Here is a 22,609-nt window from a genome sequence, read left to right on the forward strand (position 1 = left end):
TGAATTGTTTTTTGACAGACAACACGATTTTTGCCATCCGTCTCTCGAAATTTATTATGGCAACTGCTAGACAATGCCACAAATTTGGGTGGGTTTATCACACCAACCAAATTTATGACTCTTTTAACAACCCCATTGAAATGACATTTTGGCGTTTGGGGTGTTATATGACCCTTTTGCAGTCAATATGGCACCCCATTGGATTTGTTCTAACCAACAAAATTTGTTAGATGAAGTGCAAGTTCATTTAACTCGTTGCTTTACCAGAATAAATTTGTGGACAGGCTACACTATTTGCTGTTTACAAGACAGCAAATGCTGATTGGTGGAGTTGGTGCGTGAAAAAACTGTTTATGTGCTCGAAAATGGTTTGAACCAATGAGAAGGCCGCTTTGTTTGTGGATAATAGGGTGGGCAATGGGTCGGTCGCTAGCCTGCCCTAAAACATTTAAAAAGCCCTTTAGATATTAAGGTCGGGTTAGCCCTACCTAAAATCGATATAGAGTCGGGTCGGGCCGTCACAAGTCTAAATCTCAAGCCTCGACCCTACCCTAAGCCCTCTTTAAAGGCTTTAGGGTTTGGGTTTTAGGGTTTTTTTAGTCGGGCCTATATATTTTCTTCGTTTTACAAATGTCATTTTTCGGACAAAGGTTGTATTTTTGGTTTTACGTATTCAAATGTCCGCTCAGATTTCGCTTTAATGGTGTGGGCGGAAAACCTTTAGTTCTAGACTTGGCCCGATGTGAATAAAAATATAATTTATAAGAAGTAAGTGGGAAAATGAATTAAGAATAATAAGTTCTAGACTTTGATTTGATAATCAAAAGAATAAAGTCTTATTTTTTATTAAATTTAGTGCTCATTGTTCTTCATGGTCGCTATATAGGTTGACAAATTTTTTGTTATATAAGACAAGTTATTGGAAGTACCTGTAAGTGTAAGTGATAAATTACAAAAGGACAATGTTATTTTAATTTAAAATATTTAACAAAGAGTTAGACAATTATAGTGCGTGTATTTATAGTGAAAATGTAAAACTATAACTAGGGGCTTGGTTAGGGCTGAATTAGGGTCGGCCTATGTTTGAAAACCTTAGCCCTAGCCCTCCTAGAGAAGGCCTTAGGGTTAGGTCGGCCCCGCCCCTAAACTCTGTGAAGGCTTTAGCCGTGAGGCAGGGGTAAATAAGCTCAACCTATTAAAAATGAAAAATCCAACAATCAGAAGGGTAAATACTCACCAATTGTAGTGTTTTTTCAATAAAGAAATTGTTCTTTGTAAACCAACGCATGCGTGGTGAATCAGGTATTGTGGCAATCTGGTGACACGATACCTCATTCTTGCTATGGAAGGCCTCACAACTTCTGTAACAGATTCGCCATCGAATTTCTTCAGTATATTAAAAAGCGGAACCTAAATAGCAAAGAAAGAAAAATCAGAAATCAAGAGTACATCAGGTATTTCAGCTTAAATTTGCAAAGATTAAAATAAATAATTTTAAAAAAAAAATGCAGTAGCATGCAAAATATTGTTAGAGTGCACCAAAACAACCAGTGTCTTAAAATTAGAGCACCCAATAGAAAAAGTATCTTACAACATTAAAAGGTATACCACATACACAAATATCACCTAATATTCTATTTTTTTTTTTTTGGAATCAAAGGTTTCTAATTTCCTATCTAACAAACTAGCACTATTAGGTAAAAAAAATAAGATAGAAACTCAGTGCTTCTGAATCCACTAGCCAAGCGTCTTGGAAGTGTTAGCCCATGGATGAAACGGAAAAGGTATAGTTTTGGGCATGCGTGTTTTCTTTTCTTTTTCTTGTGTTTCGCTTTGTTTTTATTCCCCAAAATTAACAGACAATGAGACATACAAAAATATTATACAGCTTGATGCTTGAACTAATTTGACATCTTTCACTACAATGCTTAGTTCCCCACGAACACTATTTACAGTCCCATCCCCTACTAAGGATATCAAAAACCTCTAACTTAAGTTAACTTGTTCAGTTGTGCATCAAAACTTCAATTTTCAATATAAGCCCTGAGTCTGAAAATTTTCAACAGCATTACCCTGGGCCAAACCAGAAGGCATAAGCCTTAAATGCCTTTGAAAACAATGGTTCTTTGTATGGAAAAGCCCATGTCATTTGAAGATTGAACACAAAGGTTCAATGTGATAATTAGATATAGTAAAAGAGTCGTTGAACAGAAATAGTTATTAACAATCCCAAGATATTGAAGTGCTACTTCCATTGTCCTTTTTAGAGGTGTCCAGTACTATCGTGGCCTACTGTCCAGTACTCCAGTGGCGCAAGGTTTTGGGATCAAATCCCACATTTAGCTGGGAAAGAGGGATTTAAAGGTTTATGAGTATAAATTGCAACTACCAAAAAAATGACTGCTATTCAACAACATTGTTTACTCGGTCAAGTTACAAGAAGAAACACAGATATGAAAATTTTCAGCTGCGATAACAATACACAAAATATATGGTACCTGTGGTATTATATTTTTTCCCATTGCATCCCTGAAAAGTGGTGTCTGTGGCAAATCAACAAATCAAGTTCAAGCATCAGGAACGGCATTCTATAAGTTTCCAAGGCACCATTGCTACTTTCAATTCCATAATCTTGAACAGACCCCTTTGTTGGATCATAACCATTTTCTAGCTTCTCAGTGGAAGAATTGTTATGAATTTCCGTCACAACTTCTAACTCTCCCTGTGATACTTAGTATTTTCAGGATACAAAATAATAAAAAAGAGCAAAATAATGTCAGATAGAAAGAACTAAAGCAAGGACGAAAAAAAACAGCTATATTTCTACCTGAAAGCATGTATGTATGATGCTTGTGCTTTTGTTTGCACTTATAAGATCTGCATGGAGTTTTTTGAGAAGCCAGGACATGAACTCAACTGGATCTGACTGTGTACGTATGACGAACTTATTCTGACTAGCTACCGCGACTGCCTGCAGAAATTCATGTGGGCTAACCTGCAAACAAGTTTCACAAAGATCAATTTCACATTTCAAACATATATGGCAAAGCCTAAAGCATAGAGATCATAAAGAAATACCTGTCCGTTAAAGTTCCCTGCGTGCCAAATCCTTCGGGTGAGTTCCCCAAATCGATGAACATGAGGTGATTTGCAGTTCTGATAGTTCTCCGGAATGAGGAAAAAAAGTTCCTTAGAGGTTTAACTCGCATTAGAGATTAAATTATGACATTTGCACCAGTCTCCTTGATGTTAAGGGTCACCTGAAACAAGGAATTAAAAAAACCTTAATTGAACACCGTATCAGAATCATCCACCCATTTTTTACATATCAAGGTAACGTAGTAGAGAAAATAACAAAGATCAGCCAACCATTCCTGGAAGATAATCCGATCCATCCAGTGCTCTTGACCATTGCTTATTTTCGTCAAGTTGTAAAACCTGCTCCTTATTAAACCTGTAAACACCAAACCAAAGAATCAGCAACAATGTCCATAAGTAATAAAGTTTATATAAGTAGTTATTTCACAAAGAAAAACAAGCGCTTCACCTCGAGTTTAGAACATGCCGGATGTCGTCTAATGATGGATCAGCAATCTCATATCCTTCAGGGAGGCAATAAATCTTTTCGGTTTGAAGGTTTATGAAAACATGGTGGTACTGACTATGTTTGTATGCAGGAGTACCCCTACGTTTTCCTTGGAAATACCACACACCAAACATGCATACACATCAAGATTCCGAATAGATCCAGAACACTTACTCTCAAACTCAAAGTTTAGGACCTGCAACAGTTCAAACACACAAAATATAAGCAAGTCAAGTCAAGTATACTTACTTAATTGCAAGCAATTACGAAAAACACAATTAAAAAGCAAAAGAAACAATGACAAAAAATTACCCGGCTGTCAAAAACTGGAACCCTTGAGTCAATTCAATCAAAAGTCCAATACCAATCTTGACTATTAAAACCCCAAATTAAAGCAATTTATTCACCAACAAACAACATCAAGGAAAAAAATAGTGAATAAACGCGAAAAATTAGAGAATCACCTTGAATTCTATTTCTCTGTGGTAATCAATTTACGCCCCGGTAAGCAAATGAGCAATTACTTCAAGATTAGAAAAAAAAAAAGAGCGGGAAGAGTTAAGCTTGAGTAACAAGTTATGTCGTATTGGGCTCAAACTTGAACTTACCGCTGACTCTGCTTTGGGCCTGGTTTGTATTCGAACCCGACTCAATGCCGGTATGGTCGCAAAACCTATACTGCACCTTACACTCAACTGTTTGGGCGAAAATGGTTGATATATACTTGGGTGTCTCTTTTTTCCGAATTTCCCATTTTTCCGAAATCCGACCCGAAATTGGTCTGGCTCTGGGTGTAGTTTTCATGGGCCAATTTTCCGATTTCCGAAAATTCCGAAAAAAAATTGGATCGGATTCGGATATAACTCTAAAAACCGATCCGATCCGAAAGTTTCGATATATAGCCGATCCGATATTATTGCCAATTTATTCCGAAAATATGTATTTCTCTCACTATCCACTTTATTAGATCTCGACCGTTCATTCATTTTCTAGTTTTTAACTTCCAAAAACAAAACAAAAACATAACCTAGCTGCTACTTCCCCACTTGAATTGGACCACTCCACTGTCATTCCTCCGTCTTCCATAACAACAATGATATGAAAAAAAATGTCATTGAGTCATACAATGACTTCTAGACCAGTCCAAAAACCAAATTCTAATAGATAGAAAGTCATGTAAAGCTACTTAGAGTCCAAGACCATAATCCATTATTCATGCAGACAGTGGCGGAGCCAGGGGGGGTCCAGGGTACACCCTGGCTCACCCTGAGTTTTGGTACAAAAAGAAATTAGTCAATACTCACACACTCTTGAATAAGTAACCAATGGTTGGACAACATATGACAATAAATGACAATATAAGAAATTGAATAACCACACCCTTTCCACTCGACTCTTGGTATAACTGGAAATTTTCTCATTCCCTAAGGGCTTGAGCATATCATTATTCTTTGTATTGTCAATTTTGCCTATAAAAAAGAAAATAGAGTAAGTGTCTCTACTCTCTAGTTAGATTTGCTAAGGGTCTAAAACTAATTTTGTACTTAAATTTATTAGTTAGCTTTGAAAACACAAGTGCACATAGATTATGATTGCACACACTTGCGCTTCAAGTGAAGATGGATGGTGTAGTTCTGTAAGTTTGTTCAAAATATGGTCTATAGCCTGGCAAAAGAAAAACAAAAATGATAAAAAATAAAATAGAAAATATAGACAATTAGATGCACCTTAACTACAGAAATTATCAATTAACAAAACAAACAAATTAATGAACTAACCTTTGCAATTCATAATCTTGTTTACTCCTATGAATTACAATAGGCGTGAGTTATATATGATCGTTTTTTCAAATTAAAAAAAAAAATCGTTACCTAAACTATAATATGATTTGATTTTTAAAAATTGACAAAATAAACTAGCAATTGTTTGTTTGCATTTAAAAAAAGCGAGAGACTAACAAATATTAAACTAAAGAAAAAAGCAAGAAAAATACGTGTACTCTCTAATTGAGTTGCGTTGAAAATTTGTAAATTTGTAGTGCTAATCGGCTCACCCTGGAATAAATTCATGGCTCCGCCACTGCATGCAGACACTTCACGCTTCAATTTCCACATACGAAAAAAGATTGAAATATTACAAATACCCAAACCTCAACAAAATGCAATGCTTGCTATTGGTGGCTGCAAGTTCTTTTATCATTTTTCTTGGATCACTTGTTTGAATGAAAATGGGTTTTCTCAGTAAACAAATGTGTATTGTTGTTGGTACATTGGTGTTGTGGACATGGTTTTCTCTCCCTACAATAAACATTGACTTATGATATTCTAAAAATAATTGAAAGTAAAGAGATTTTTGAAAATTTACCAAGTATTCCGAAATTTCTGAATTATTCTGAAATTTATAAAAGTTTCGAAATTGGAAATATATTTCGAATCCGATAAAAAATTGGATCGGATTTGGCTAACATATTAGGCTCCAAAAAAAATTCGGAAAAATTCAAAAGGAGGTTAATCCGATCCGAAGTCGCCCCTAATAGATACTGTTTGAGCGTGTAAGGCTGAGTCCAATGGTCTGCCACTCTCTATCTCTATCCCTCAAAATAACAGTGTTATACGGATAGAGAGTAGGTTTGGGTGAGCAATGGTTTGAACAATCCTACGCCACTTGAACTAGCGTGGTTTGAAACCCACTTTTTTTCATGCCACTTCAACCAACATAGAATAAAAACCAAAAAAAAAAAACCATCCTATGCCATTTCAAATGGCGCGGTATGAAATTGTATTTTGCATTCCACGCCACTTCAAGTTACGCCATTTGAGTTTTTACAAACCATGTCATTTCAACTCGCTTGGAATGCACTCTCTATTCCTTAATAATACTCTCTATATAGAGAGAGTTATATAGAAATAAGGGGAAAACCCACCGCCACTCTCTCCGCTTTTGAGTTTTGAGAGAATGGAAAGCCATGCACCCAGCATAATAAGACCAAAGTTTGTCATTGGCGTAACACAAACCTCCTGAATCCTGAATAGTTCACACAACACTTATTAGAGAACAATTTGGGCCAGGGCGTCCGTCCAATAAGAAACAAAATGGGCTCAATCTCAGTGGCACATGTTGCAGTTCTTGTTTTTTTTAGGTATAGTAGAGAGCATAACGAGGGTGTTGAAAGATTGGAACTCGAGTCAATCACAGGTCTAACATTTAGTTGAATAATCCGTTGGAGCAATAACCTGATAAACAATCGCATGTTAACATCTTAAAGCCGAACAAATTAAATATATTGTGTCACTGGGGTTTGTTATTAAACCCCGCAATGCACGACTCAAGTTCTTAACGTAACCAAGATATAGGCTTGGACTAGGCACCCTGGACTAAGGGTGGAATTCGAGCTAAACAAGTCGAGCTTTATCGTGCTTAAGCTCAGCTCGCTAATTACATGAGTTTTAAATTGAGCTCGAGCTCGGCTCATATAATAAATGAGCGAGCTTGAGCCGAGTTTAAACGAGCCAAGCCCAAGTCGAGCCCGAGCCACTCGGTGTTTTCCTTAGATATATATTATAGCTATACCCTCTTGTCTCTATTTTTCAAGGCTTTACAGAGTCTCAAATTTTTTGTAAACTCTAATACTAACTACAAAAAAAAAAAAAAAAAAAAAAAAAAAAACAAAAATCCTTAGATATATATATCTATTATCTATATACTAAAAGGATTTTCTCTCTCCTATGTGGACCTCTAATGAAGGATTTTCTCTCTCCTATGTGGCACTCTAATATGAGAAATAGTTTTTTCTCCCATGTGTCACTATAATATGAAAGATAATATTTTCTAATAGCCTACAATCCCACGTACATTGAACCTCTTTTGAGAGTTTGAGTGTATTTCTAATTCTTATATTTAGAGAGTTTGATTGTATTTCCAATTCTTATATATTTTATCAAATAAAAAAAATTATTAAAAAATAGGTGATTTGTAAAAGGTAATTTCCTATTACGAATCAAACACTTTTAGTGTTCCAATTCTTATATATTTGATCAAATAAAAAAAAAAATTGCTAAAAATAGGTGATTTGTATAAACTAATTCCCTATTACAAATCATACAATTTTAGTGTCTATAATAAAACACCAACTTATTTCAATATATCCTTAATAATGCCTCAAAACATAGTTAAAACAATTATACAAAAAATAACCTCGCAAAAATATATAATAGAAAATGAAAAAAAAAAAAATAACGGCAAAGTAATAATGACAAATATTTTAAAAAATATATAATACTAAATGAAACTAACGTAAAAAAACAATTAATAGGGAACCGAAAACTGGATGCAAATACATCGAACTAACCTCAAATAATAGTTAACGGGAAATCAAAAACTGGATGCAAATGCAAGCATTAAACTAATCTTAAAAAGTAATTAATAGAAAATTAGAATATGGATACAATTGCATTAAACTAACCTCAAATAATAATTAATGGAAAATCTAAACTTGGATGCAAATACACCAAACTAACATAAAAAAATAATTGTCGGAAAATCAGAAACTGGATGCAAATGCATTGAGCTAACCTCAAAGAAAAATTAATTATAAATTTGAAACACGATGCAAATGCGTGGAACTAATCTTAAAAAATAATTAACGGGAGATCGAAAACCGGATGCAACCGCACTTTGAACTAATCTCAAAAATAAAATGGATGCAAATGTATTGAACTAACCTCAAGAAATAATTAACGGGAAATCGGAAACTGGACGCAAATTCATTGAACTAACCTCAAAGAAAAATTAATTATAAATTGGAAACACGATGCAAATGCGTGGAACTAATCTTAAAAAATAATTAACGAGAAATTGAAAACCGGATGCAATTGTACTGAACTAATCTCACAAAATAAAATTGATGCAAATGTATTAAACTAACCTCAAGAAATAATTAACGGGAAATCGAAAATTGGATGCAAATTCATTGAACTAATCTCAAACAATAATTAATGGGAAATCGGAAACTAGATGCAAATGCAACTTTATCAAATAATAAACGAGAAATCGGAAACTGGATGCAAATACATTAAACTAATCTCACATAATAATTAACAGGAAATCAGAAACTGGATGCAAATGCATTGAACTGACCTCAAAGAACAATTAACAGGAAATTGGAAATTGGATGCAAATGTATTAAACTAATCGAAAAGAATAATTAACGAAAATCGAAACCTGGATACAACTACATTGAACCGATCTAAAAAAATAACGGAATTGAAATTGGATGCAACCGCATTGAACTAACCTCAAAATATAAATAACGAAAAATCAGAAACTGGATGCAAATGAATTAAACTAATCTCAAAACATAGTTGGGTTATATGTTGTGGGTATATCTCGATAAATATAGTTTTGCATTTAAAATGATGTTTATCTTATCTCTTTACGTATGATTGGGAACTCATTGCTATTCAAGTAGCTTCAATATATATATGAACTTCACATTATTAGGCAATCTCACAAAACTTCAATCAAACTTCTATTATTAAACAACAAAATGAAGTTGAATGGTTTTATCAAAGGTAAGTTCTTTTTTTCTAATGGAGAGTGAGGTTTTCACGTTATAAGAAATTTGGTTGAGTGATTAATATAATATTAATATATAATAGTTATGCATATTTGCAAATATTTTTTCAGAATAAGTAATATAACAACACCGCTCAGAGATAATCTTTGAAGATTCCACATAGTGAGTCATGCATAATTTAAAAAATAATTAATGGAAATCGAACCTGGATAATCTTCGATGATCCCACATATAGTAAATCAAGCATAATTTACTTTTTATGTCATGTTTGCAAGGACACTACGATAGATCGATGACGCGTTGTATTACACACCACAATGGATAATTAAAAGGAAATTGAAAATTGGATTCAAATACATAACTGAGCTTAAAGAGTATTTAACGGGAAATCGGAAACTTTATGCAAATGCAATAAACTAAACTCAAAAAGTAATTAACTATAAATTGAAAATTGACCGGGTGCAATTGCATTAAACTAATGTCAGATAATAACTAACACGAAATTAGAAATTGGATGCAAATCTTTGAAAAATATTTAACGAGAAATAGGAAACAATATGCAAATACATCAAACAAACCTCAGATAATAATTAATGGGAAACCAAAAACTGGGTGCAAATGCATTGAACTAAACTCAAAAAATAATTGACATAAAATAAAAAAAAAAACGATACAACTGCATTGAACTAACCTCATAGAATAATTGGTGGAAAATCAGAAATTAAATATAAATGCATTGAAATAATCTCAAAGAATAATTAACGGGAAATAAAAAATCATATATAGTTGCAAATCTAATTAACCTCAAAGCATAAATAATCGAAACAAGATGCATGTATTGAACTAATCTTAAAGAGTTATTAACGAGAAATCAGAAACTGGATCATATGCAATGAACTAATCTCAAAGAGACTAATTAGCCAAACATTGAAAAGTAGATGAAACTACACTGAACTAACCTAAATGAATAATTAACGGGAAATTATAAATTTGATGTAATTGCATTGAACTAACCTTAAAAAATAATTAATGAAAAATCGAAAGCTTGATGCAAATACATTGAACTAACCTCAAAAAACAATTAACATAAAATCAAAAATTGGATGCAATTACATTGAACTAACCTCAAAGAATAATTAATGGAAAACCAAAAACTGGATGCAACTGCATTAAACTAAAATCAGAGATTAACTAACGGGAAATCAGAAATTTGATGCAAATACATTGAAATAATCTCAAAAAATAGTTAACTGAAAATCGAAGTCGGATGTAATCAGATCACACTGACCTCAAAGCATAAATGTCCGCTTTTTTAGCCTTCTCACATGAGTAATTACAAGTAATTAGGAACCCAAAACAAAAAGTGAGTTTATAAAAATAGACTCTTACATATATGCAATTTGTATAGAAATTGTAAACTATCGAACTAACCTAGAAAAAACAATTAATTTGAAATTAAAAATTGAATGCAGATGTATTGAACTAACCTCAAAGAGTAATTAACGGAGATTGGAACCGGATGCAAATGTAATGAACTAATCTCAAATACTAATTAATGAAACATGAAAAACTTGATGTAACTGTATTGAATTAATCTTAATGAATAACTAACGGGAAATCATTAAGTGGATGCAATTGCACTGAACTAACCTCAAATAATAATGAACGAGAAATTAGAAACTTGATGCAACTGCATTGAACTAACCTCAATGAATAATTAATGAGAATTTGGAAACTGGATGCAACGTACTACATTAAACTAACCTCAAAGAATAATTAATGGAAAATCAGAAACTTGATGCAAATGCATTGAACTAATAACCCTAAAACATATTTGTATTATATGTAGGGGGAATAAATGTCTCCACAAATATAGTTTTGCATTTTAAGTAGTGTTTATCATAATTCTTTTATTATGATTGGGAATGCCTTGCTATTCAAGTAGCTTCAATATTATCTTCGCCACATTGGACATTCTCACAAAACTTCAATCAAACTTCTATTGTTAAACCTAACAATAAAAAAATAAGTTTTATCAAGGTTTGATGATTCCTTTTATAGAGAGTGGTGCAAGAAATTTAAATGAGTAATTAATATAATTTTCATATCTCATAGCTATGCATAGTTGCTAATATTTTTTAAATAATTTAATATAACGACACCCGTTTGTAGGACACGCTCATGTGATAAATTTTTCAAGTGGGAGTAGTGTATTATTTGAGGATATGGAAACAATCAATCTGTTTTAGTGATTTGTACACATTAGTATATCTTTGAAAGGTGATGATTTACATGAATCATCATAAATATAATAAAACTATTATACAAGCTAGATCGTTTAAGATAATTCCATTTGAAAATTACAGATTAATATCCTAAACAACAAAGTGAAGAGGCTATCTCAATTTGATCCCTTAGTTTCCAAGTACTTATACACCATAATCGCTGCTCATTAACGATTTCGGTTTATTTTCAATAAAAATATATTCTGATTCGAAAATTTGCCTCTAAATCACCATAAATCTAAGAAAACTATTATACAAGCTAAATCGAGTTTAAGATAATTATATTTGAAAATTATGGATTAATATCTTAAACCACAAAGTGAAGAGGCAATCTCAATTTGATCTCTTAGTTTCCAAGTACTTATGCATCATAATCGCTGCTCATTAACGTATTTCGGTTTATTATCAATAAAAATATATTCTTATTCGAAAATTTGTGTGAGACATTTTGTAAAGCCTTTTTAGCAAACAAAATATTTAATAGATCCCGGGCGTATGCCCGGGTCCAAAATCTAGTTATAGCTATACCCCTCACCAATCTATTTTTTGGAACACTCACAGAGACTCCAGTTTTTTCCAAACTTTATTACTATTTACTAATTACGAAAAAGTAGGACATAAATAAAGAACCAATCCCATATAGAGTTTCACAAAGTCTCCAACTTTTCCTAAATAATATAGCTTTCTACTCTTATAGCTATGTATTAAAATTTATTATAGCTATATTATTTGATGCAATGTTATTCATTATATTATATATTAAAACATAATTAATGCAAGCTCACATATATAAAAAATAAAAATAAAAATAACGGCAAACCAATAATGACAAATATTTTAAAATATATATAATACTACATGAAACTAAGCTCAAAGAACAATTAATGAGAAATGAAAACCCGATGCAAATGCATCGAACTAACCTCAAATAATATTTAACGAAAATCGGAAACTTTATGCAAATGCAAACATTAAACTAGTCTTAAAAAGTAATTAATGAGAAATCGGACTATGAATACAACTGTATTAAACTAACCTCAAAGAATAATTAACGAAAAATCAAAACTTTGATGCAAATATATCGAATTAACATAAAAAAAAAAAAATTGTCGAGAAATCGAAAACTGGTTGGAAATGCATTGAACTAACCCTCAATGATTAAATTAATGGGAAATCAAAAACTTGATGCAACTGCATTGAACTAACATCAAAGAAAAATTAACTATAAATTGGGAACAAGATGAAAATGCGTAGAACTAATTTTAAATAATAATTAATGGAAATCGAAAACCGGATGCAACCGTTGAACTAATCTCAAAAATAAACTGGATGCAAATGCATTGAACTAACCTCAAGAAATTATTAACGAAAAAATCAAAAAACTGGATGCAAATTCATTGAACTAACCTCAAACAATAAGTGATAGAAAATCAGAAACTAAATGCAAATGCAACCTTATCGAATAATAAACGAGAAATCAAAAATTGGATGCAAATGTATTAAAATAATCTCAAAGAATAATTAACGGAAAATCGGAAATTAGATGCAAATGCATTGAACTGACCTCAAAGAATAATTAATAGGAAATTTGATGCAAATGCATTGAACTAACCTCAAAAAATAAATAACGCAAAATCGAAAACTAAATGCAACTGTATTGAACTATCATCAAAAAATAAATAATGGAATTGAAAATCAGAAACTGGATGCAAATGCATTAAACTAACCTTTTTTTTTCTCAGTAAGTGTAAATTGAATTAAGGAAAGAAACGAAATAAAAGAATTGTACAGGAGTGGTGAAACCTACATGCTATACGATGTAGGTTCAAGATATTCTAAAATAGCAACCATATGGAACCTCCCATTCATATAACCATGGGGGTCTGCCATTTGATACAAAAGCCTCATTCTCAACTAAGAAAGATCCAAATTTTGTCACCGGGTCAAGACTAGGTTAGCCTCTCTCCAAATTGTGCTACACTTTCAAACTTTGCACCTTCGTGCAAATTTTCCATCTACATAGGAGTTGCCAAGGGATGCCCCATGAGTTAAAAGTCGTGGATTTCCGCCAAATATGATTCCACCAAGAGATTGCTTCATCCTTTTTGAAAGGGCAAGCTCCACACTCTCCAATATAACCATGTACTTCTACCAGATAGTTGTTGTCCGCAATTCCGATACCCTTTGCTCAAGAGTAAGACAAAATCACCATAAACATTTCTAAAGGATCCACCCAACCTAGCTGGATCTGGGTTCCCTCTAGAATCCCCATCTATGTTGACCTTAATTTGATCACCAATTGGAGGAAGCATTAAACTAACATCAAAACATAGTTGTGTTATATGTTGTAGGAATGTCTCGATAAGTATAGTTTTGCATTTAAAATAGTATTTATCTTATCTCTTTTCGTATGATTGGGAACGCCTTGCTATTCAAGTAGCTTCAATATGAACTTCGCTTTATTATGCAATCTCACAAAACTTTAATCAAACTTCTATTATTAAACAACAAAATGAAGTTGAAGGGTTTTATCAAGGGTGAGTTATTTTTTTTTTAATGGATAGTGGGGTTTTCACGTTATAAGAAATTTGGATGAGTGATCAATATAATATTCATATATAATAGTTCTGCATATATAGTTGCAAATATTTTTCAGAATAATTAATATAACATCACACGTTCGTAGATAATCTTTGAAGATCCCACATAGTGAGTCATATATAATTTAAATAATAATTAACTGGAAATCGGGAACTAGATAATTTTTGATGATCCCACATAGTAAATCAAACATAATTTATTTTTATGTCCTGTTTGAAGTTAATATTACACACCACATTGGATAATTAAAAGAAAATCAGAAACTAGATTCAAATACATTGAACTGAGCTCAAAGAGTAATTAAAAGGAAATTGGAAACTTAATGTAAATACAATAAACCATACTCAAAAAGTAATTAACTAAAAATCAGAAACTGGATGTAACTGCATTAAACTAACGTCAGAAAATAACTAACGATAAATTAGAAACTGGATGCAAATCCTTAAAAAATATTTAATCGGAAATTGGAAACGGTATGCAAATACATCAAACAAACTTCAAATAATAATTAACGGGAAATCGAACACTGGATGCAAATGCATTGAACTAATCTAAAAAATAATTAATATAAAATAAAAAATCGAATAAATCAAGGAACTAACCTCATAGAATAATTAGCGGAAATCGTAAAACTAGATGCAAATGCATTGAAATAACCTCAAAGAATAGTTAACAAAAAATTAGAAACCGGATGTAATTGCATCGAACTAACCTCAAAGCATAAATAATCAAAAAATATATATTGAATGCATTTGGTTGATGCATATATATATATATATAATATATATATATATATATAGTTTTTGATGCATCTATATTGAACTAACCTCAAAGAGTTATTAACGGAAGTCTATATTGAAACCTCAAATGCAAATGCAATGAACTAATCTCAAAGACTAATTAAAAGAAATATCGAAAAAAATAGATGTAACTGCATTGAACTAATCTCAATGAATAATTAACAAGAAAGTATAAATTTAATGCAACTACATTGAACTAACCTCAAAAAATAATTAATGGGAAATCGGAAACTTGATATTGAACTAACCTCAAAGAACAATTAACTAGAAATCGAAAAATTGATGCAACTACATTGAGCTAACCTCAAAGAATAATTAATGAAAAATCGAAACTGGATGCAATTGTATAAAACTAAAATCAAATATTAACTAACGGTAAATCGAAATGGATGCAATATCTTGAGGAATATTTAACGGGAAATCAGAAACTTGATACAAATGCGTTGAAATAATCTCAAAGAATAGTTAACTAGAAATCAGAAATCGGATGTAACTGGTCGAACTAACTTCAAAGCATAAATAACCCAAAATTTGAAACTAGATGCAAATGCATTGAACATCGAACTAACCTCTAAAAATAATTAACTAGAAATCAGAAACTGGATGCAGATGTATTGAACTAATCTGAAAGAGTAATTAATGAGAAATTGGAACCTAGATGGAAATGCAATGAAAGTAATATCAAAACTAATTAAAAAACATCGAAAAACCGGATGCAACCGCACTAAATTAACCTTAATGAATAACTAACGAAATCATAAACTTAATGCAAATGCACCAATTAACCTTAAAGAATAATTAACGAGAAATCGAAAATTTGATGCAACTGCATTGAACTAACCTCAAAGAATAATTTATGGGAAATTAGAAACTAGATGCAATAACTACATTGAACTAACCTCAATGAATAATTAACAGAAAATCGAAAACTTGATGCAAATGCATTGAACTAACCTCGAAACATAATTGTATTATTTGTAGGGGGAATATAATGTCTCAACAAGTATAATTTTGCATTTTAAATAATGTTTATCATAATTATTTTATTATGATTGAGAGTGTCTTACTATTCAAGTAGTTTCAATATCATCTTCGCCACATTGAGCATTCTCATAAAACTTCAATCAAACTTCAATTGTTAAACCTAACAACTAAAAGAAGTCAATAAGTTTTATCAAGGTTTGGCGTTTTCTTTTTTATTGAGAGTAGTGCAAGAAATTTGAATGAGTGATTAATATAATTATCATATATATCTCATAGCTATGTATAATTGTTAATATTTTTTAGAATAATTTAATATAACGGCACCCGTTCGTAGGACGGGTTCGAAAACTAGTTACACTATAAATGTGCTATTTGAGCTAAACGAGCCGAGCTTCATCAAGCTCATTTGTTACACAAGCTTTAATTTAAGCTTGAGCTCAGCTCATATAGTTAAACGAGCGAACTAGAACCGAGCGCCAAGCCCAAACCGAATTCCGAGGCCTCAGCTCAAATTCCACCCTTACCCCTGAAAGGAACTCCATATGATCATCCCACACAAGATAAGAGACTCAAACTTGAGAACTCTTTCAAAGTAAGGAATACACCAACCAGACTCGAAGATTTTAGTAGTCAATTTGTGATATTAAAAGCGGTCAAGAAGTCATGATTTCAACTTGTTGGATACCTGGATTGTCGATCTTTTTTTGGGATACTTAGATTTCTTGGGCCCACCTTGAAGGAACGGAAGGCTGTATCCTGCACGAGATTAAATTCCAAAGCATATATATATGGGGAAAATGTTTTCCTAAGTGACATTTTCAAGCATTAAATGGGCATGGTTGGATGACATTTAAGAGAGAAAATCGTAGGTTACTAAACCAAGACGATGGCCTACTTACTCATATAACAGTAGATTAGTAATAGTCAATTAAAGATCCATTGAAAAATATGTCCCTCATTTGTAAACAAGTCCGTGGCTAAGAAAACCTTAATTACTTTATTAGTACCTTAATTAGTGACTCATCTTCCAAGAATAAGTCGGCACAGGAGCTACTTTGGGTGGCAATACATGGAGTTTGAACCTGTGGGAGCAATGAGAATAGAATAGAAGGAGAATGGAACCTGTCAAAAGAGCACTGAATTTGAAATTTTAGAAAACGACAGTTTTTCTTTTACTTTTCCCTAGTTGTAGTGAGACTTCTAATTATGAAAGTGAGCATCTCGCACTCTTTTTTTATCCCAAACAAATGTTCAAGGAGACAAAACCATCAGAAGAAGACAACCTGATCTATGTTTAAGCAATAAAGTTAAATCTTTTTTATGCCAAATGCTAAACACAACCTGCACTTAACCGTAAAAAGTCTCCAAAATATTGAGCTAATTAACAGAATTTGAATTCTAAAGAAATCAAACTCGCATTTCTCTGTGTTCTAAGGAAGTTGCCAGACTTTGCCCCCACGCCTGAAGAATCTCGATCCCTGGGAACCAGGCTGCATTGCATGCTAGCTTACTACCAAATATCAACTTTTTATATGTGGTAGGCCTTGTAGGATCTCAATGTCCCATGCTCCCAATTAAGTTGAATTGTATGTTAGAATTAAATCTATATCAAGAACTTTAAGTGAATATATATACTAAGAAGTAATTGGAAAAGTTAACTTGTCTGAAAAATAATAAGAATAATAATATATTAAGTAGAAAATGGTAATAGCAAATTAGCAATGGCAGAAAAAATAATTGATAAGAAATTCAATCTACAATTTCTACAATTTGAATTAATTAACAGTCCATCTAACTAGAACAAAACTTATGTCATTCTGCAAAGTTTTCGAGTGTGACTATAGTTCGGGATTTTAGAATTATCGGAATTTTAAAAATCTAAAAAATCAAAATTTACAATATTTTGACCCATGTATATTTTGATTTCAATTAATTTCGAAATCATCAATATTTCAATCCTATGTTGTTTTTTATGTTTTTTTTTAAACCGAAATATCTATTAGAATTCCGACATTTGGTTCGGGCGGGAGTGTGACAATGCATGTCCATTTATGCCATGATCCAAATAACATGGGTGTTACTATCATACATACTGTAGTCTATGCATTATATATAAAATAAGTGATTTCAATGTGGAAGAACATGCAAATTCTCACATGCAAATTCTCAAAGCATGGGTTTTTTTACGGTGAATTCTCAAAGTATTGTAAGAACAACTTGAGCGTTCTTACAAGTTTTTATGTGGTTTTTAATACTTCCACCACACAAATACATTTTCTTTGGTCATCTAAGAAATTGCAACCATTGAATCATAGTTTCGAATGAATCATAGTTTCAAACGGAATTTCATAATGTTGCTAAATATTTTGGTTTTTGAAAAAATACAAATGGTATCGAAATGACAATATATGGTCGGAAAAAAAATATTAATTCTGGAATTTAGTTGGATTGCGTCGAATTTCTAGTTGGAATTCCAGTTTTAGAATTCAAGTAATTCCAAAATCGTAAACTATGAGCTGAATAGCATCGGCTGTAAATTTTAATCTACATTTTCACTATTCCACTTACGATATTCTTTTTTTTTTCTTTTTCCATGAAGACCTTGACTTAAAATAACATCATATAGTAATGCGTGTACATTTTTATTAACATCTTAAAAATATTAGGTCCGTACAATCGATTCGTCAAATGGTGGAATAAAAACACCAATAGAACATATTATGTAAGATCATAGTTTGGGATTTTGAATGAAATTGTCAAAATTTCAATCACTTCAAACCAAAATTCCAAAATTTGAAATTTGCATTATTCGACCCTTACATCATTATTACCGTTTCTCCAAAAATTGAAATATTCGATGGAATTATGAGATTCCGTTTGGAATCACAAACTAGGCCGTCTATGCGACAAGACCATTAGAGCATCATCAACACATTGCCAAATCTCATTTCTAATGTGACAGATGGAAATGAATTTGGCAATTTTGACTCCCAACGCGCTACCAAAACACAGTTTTTATTCTAACAATTGTCAAATTCCAAACTAAAATATTGAGAAAAATAGAAATGAGTCGCACGGGACAAGTTTTGCTGTCCAACATTTTCTTATTTTTTTTAATAAAAAATCAAAATGACTCAATTTTGTATCGTTGGCCTTTTCTACTGTTGGGCCCAAAAAATAAAAAAGAAAATTAGAATGTGACAACTATTTCCATCCGAAATAAAAACCTCAATTTTTGTCCAAATGCTTTAGTGCTTGACTTGTTTTTATGAATTTTGATCATTAAAAGCCGTGTCCATTACAAAAAAAATATAGCAACGCGTTGATGATGCACAATCTCAAAGTTGAAACTTTCGCAAATTGTAAAAGCTTGATCATCGATAAAAGACACAAAACAAGTCAATGACAATATTTCATTATTATAATGTTTTGATGCTTTATATTTTTTTCAAAAAAAGATAATTATATTTTGGAAGATCCTTAATCCTTATGATGAAAACCACTAGAAATGTAATCATTCCAAATTTAACGAAAATAATAATTATCTAACAAAAAATTATCCCCTTTGCCTCTGACCACCAAACCTATACCACGTGTCCCAAATTCAACCCCGTTTACATATTTTATCTCAAACCTTGTCGTACACTATAACTCTTCTTTTCCCTAAATCAACGACGCAACTGTCTCCATTCCATTTATATCTCCTTTGAATGAATGAGAGAGAAAATAGAAACAAAGAAAAAAAACAGACAAGTACTCAAACTTGTCTTTGAAAGCAAAAAGAAACCCTCAAACCTCACCTTCTCAAGCTCTTTTGGCTCGTCGTTGTTAATGTCGACTAGTTGGGTTAAGTCTTTACAGTGTAAGTCCAATGCACTTGAAGACGTTTACACTCCAAACGCAAAACACTCAACCCATCTTCTCCCTTCTGCAAGTTGTATAAAAGTGTTCAAAATCTCAAAGACGTTATTGAAACAAACAAGAACAAAAAGAAGAAGAACCCAAGAAAATCTCAAACCCCATCACCTGCTTCTTCCACGAAATCCACCTCGAGATACCATTCGAAATCCAACACCCCAGATTCAGACTCGGTACCTCGAGTCCGGACCAATAAAAGAAGTAGTGACCCATTTTTCCCTACCTTAACTGAACTTCCTGAAGAAAACCCTTCTCATAATGTTGTCCGGATAATTTTTCACACAAGCTGGTCACCAGTGAACTCTTTTTCGGGTCGGATCGAGATGGTTTTAAAGGTGAATAACCCGCCAAGGACCGTTACTCGTTTTGAAGAATACAGACATGTTGTCAAGTGTCGGGTAGGTTCGGGTGATGGTGGTAGATGTCTTGCTGATGGTAATGAGGTTATGAGATTCTACTGTGTAGGACCCACAGCAGGAGCGATTTATGATATGAGTGGACTCTGTGAGTTTTCGGGTAAGAATCGGACGATTTGTACTTATTCTGGAAGTGGTAGGGCACATGAAAGTTTTGGTGGTGGGAAAGGAAGAAGAGCAATGTTGGTTTGTCGAGTTATTGCGGGTAGAGTGTGTAAACGACTCGGTGTTGAGTCGTTTTTGGAAGGCCGAGTTGGGTTTGACTCAGTTAGTGGTGATAATGGTGAACTTTTTGTATTTGATTCAAGAGCTGTATTGCCTTGTTTTCTTATCATCTATAAACCATAGGAGTTAGAGGGAAATAAAATTGTGTAATTTGTATGTATTACTACTGCTCCAATTCTGCAATTTTCCATTTCCGTTTTTTTTGGCCAAAAAAATTTTTATCAATTATTATTCTCAACTTTTAAATTTTGGTACATTTGATTCCAGGTGAATGTAACTTACTAGCTTAAAATGGTTCGAGTTTAATATGTTTGCGAATATTAGCTTTTCATTTTTTGATCAATCAAATTGTCAAATATCTGGTATAGTCAAAATTAAGCTGTGGCCTGATTTTTCTTTATATGCATTAATTGTAAGCAAAAAAAGAAAATTGACTAAGGACATCTCCAATGAAAGGTGTAAATTGTTTAAAATGTAAAATTTACACTCTAAATATCAAAAATATGTTTCCAATAGGGGGTTTAAATCCCAGGTGATAAGCTAATAGTTAATAGAGAGTGGGGGAATTCTCTATCCCGCTATTAGTTAATAAATATCTTGGGCGTCACTTGAAGTAACGTCCCAACTAAAAAGGAATTCGGACGTCACATAAACTCACTCACGTCTGTTTTATTTTTTTTGAGAATTATAGCGTTTGCGACGGGCAAAAACTGTCATTTATGGGTTGGGTAAGTTTTAGTAAATTACGGACTCAAAGTGATTATTTTTTAGTTAAACCATTTGTGACGGACTTTGACTGTCGTTTTTTTCTCAATTTTTTAATTTTACAAACTTTTAAACTTCATTATTGCATTGGATACCATTTTGAGTGTGTAAATTATTAGTGTGTAAGAAAAGTTATAAAATCCTAGTGGCACCTATGTGACACATATGTGGAGTTGTATATACTATATACTCCATTGGAGATGACTAACTGAGATAATATAGATGGTTTCATTTTTATCTCCTTAATGTCATTCACATGTATATATCTTAATTTTGTCCCTTTTTGAGATTTGTCTACAAGTTATTAATCACCTTTTGGTTTTCAGTACGATGTCTTCACTAACGACCAATGATGCCATTTTGTTGGGTTATTTGAAGAAACAAAAGTGTTAAAGTGCAAAGGAGTGCAAAGGGTCCCATTTCGATGTCGTTTTAGCGGGTTGTTAGGTAATCGTATATATGAACAGTATATTGTGCAATTACAACTCTTTGGTGGTACTTGTATGTTCTAACAACAAGCTTCTCCTGGAATTAAGGACGGGTTTGGTGCAGACGGTGTGTGGTCCCTTTCTTGTTGTCGATAACAGGCGATATAATTTACCACTAGTGTGATTTCATGTTAGGTTTCTTTCAAGTTGAAATTTCAAAATGATCAAGATTAAATATCATACAGAGTGTCTCAGACTATCCATGAGTTACCAAATTGGAGATTGTTTTTATGGGAAAAGAACACTGCATATGAATTCAGATACCCTGTACCTACCCATCGATGTGAATCTACACTAACATGAGCACTGACTTATTCACAAATCTCACTCTTTCCCCAAGTATGTGTATGGAAGATATCTTTTGTTGTAGACTCCCAGGTAAAATAGGAACCTAGCAGGCAACGCTCCCGTGTGTGCGCTTAGCGAATGCAACTCACAAGGTGTGCCACTGTGCCAGGTCGCGTATTCTTTCCAAACAACTGTTTAAATCAAATTTTGTGGGTTTCAGAACACATAATTTGTTTCTTGTTGCTTACCATGGCGTGGTCATCTTGCCGTTTACCTCCGGTTGTTTGTATTCTGTTTCTGTACCTAGTATATTCTGTTTTCTTGAAAACAAAATCATTGACACGAAGTCAATTCTACTCGTGCTTTTAAAATTGGGCTTCACCCCATGTGCAGAAACACTAGTCCACTGTCCACTATAGTAAATTCAATGCCTGCGCCGTATGTACCAATTTTCAGCTACATAATCTTTGGCTCCATAAGTCCGTTATGCTAAGAAATATTCTTGAAACCTTGCCAACTATAATTACCACATGCAGTCGAATTATAATGTCAAAATATCATGGATCCATGCAATTTGATTTTATTATCTGTCACACCCTAAATTTCTAGAAAATTAAAAATAGGAAATTATCCACACCCTATTCCATCTTCTGAAAATCCAGGATAAAACAAAACCTT

At 32.6% G+C, this 22,609-nt stretch overlaps 1 protein-coding gene and 1 pseudogene across 1 annotated transcript; one reads left to right on the forward strand and one right to left on the reverse strand.

The window, feature by feature from the left end:
• Nucleotides 1-1,066: 1,066 nt before the first annotated feature.
• LOC147513031 (uncharacterized) lies at nucleotides 1,067-4,340 on the reverse strand (annotated as a pseudogene).
• Nucleotides 4,341-5,205: 865 nt separating this feature from the next.
• On the forward strand, nucleotides 5,206-20,628 carry LOC147513032 (uncharacterized). The gene is made up of 2 exons (XM_086598846.1): nucleotides 5,206-5,222; nucleotides 19,715-20,628. The coding sequence occupies exons 1-2, from the start codon at nucleotides 5,206-5,208 to the stop codon at nucleotides 20,511-20,513; spliced, it is 816 nt and encodes a 271-aa protein (XP_086454972.1). The 3' UTR covers nucleotides 20,514-20,628.
• Nucleotides 20,629-22,609: the final 1,981 nt, after the last annotated feature.

Source organism: Coptis chinensis, chromosome 3, assembly GCF_015680905.1.
Source record: "Coptis chinensis isolate HL-2020 chromosome 3, ASM1568090v1, whole genome shotgun sequence".
Taxonomy (NCBI): Eukaryota; Viridiplantae; Streptophyta; class Magnoliopsida; order Ranunculales; family Ranunculaceae; genus Coptis; species Coptis chinensis.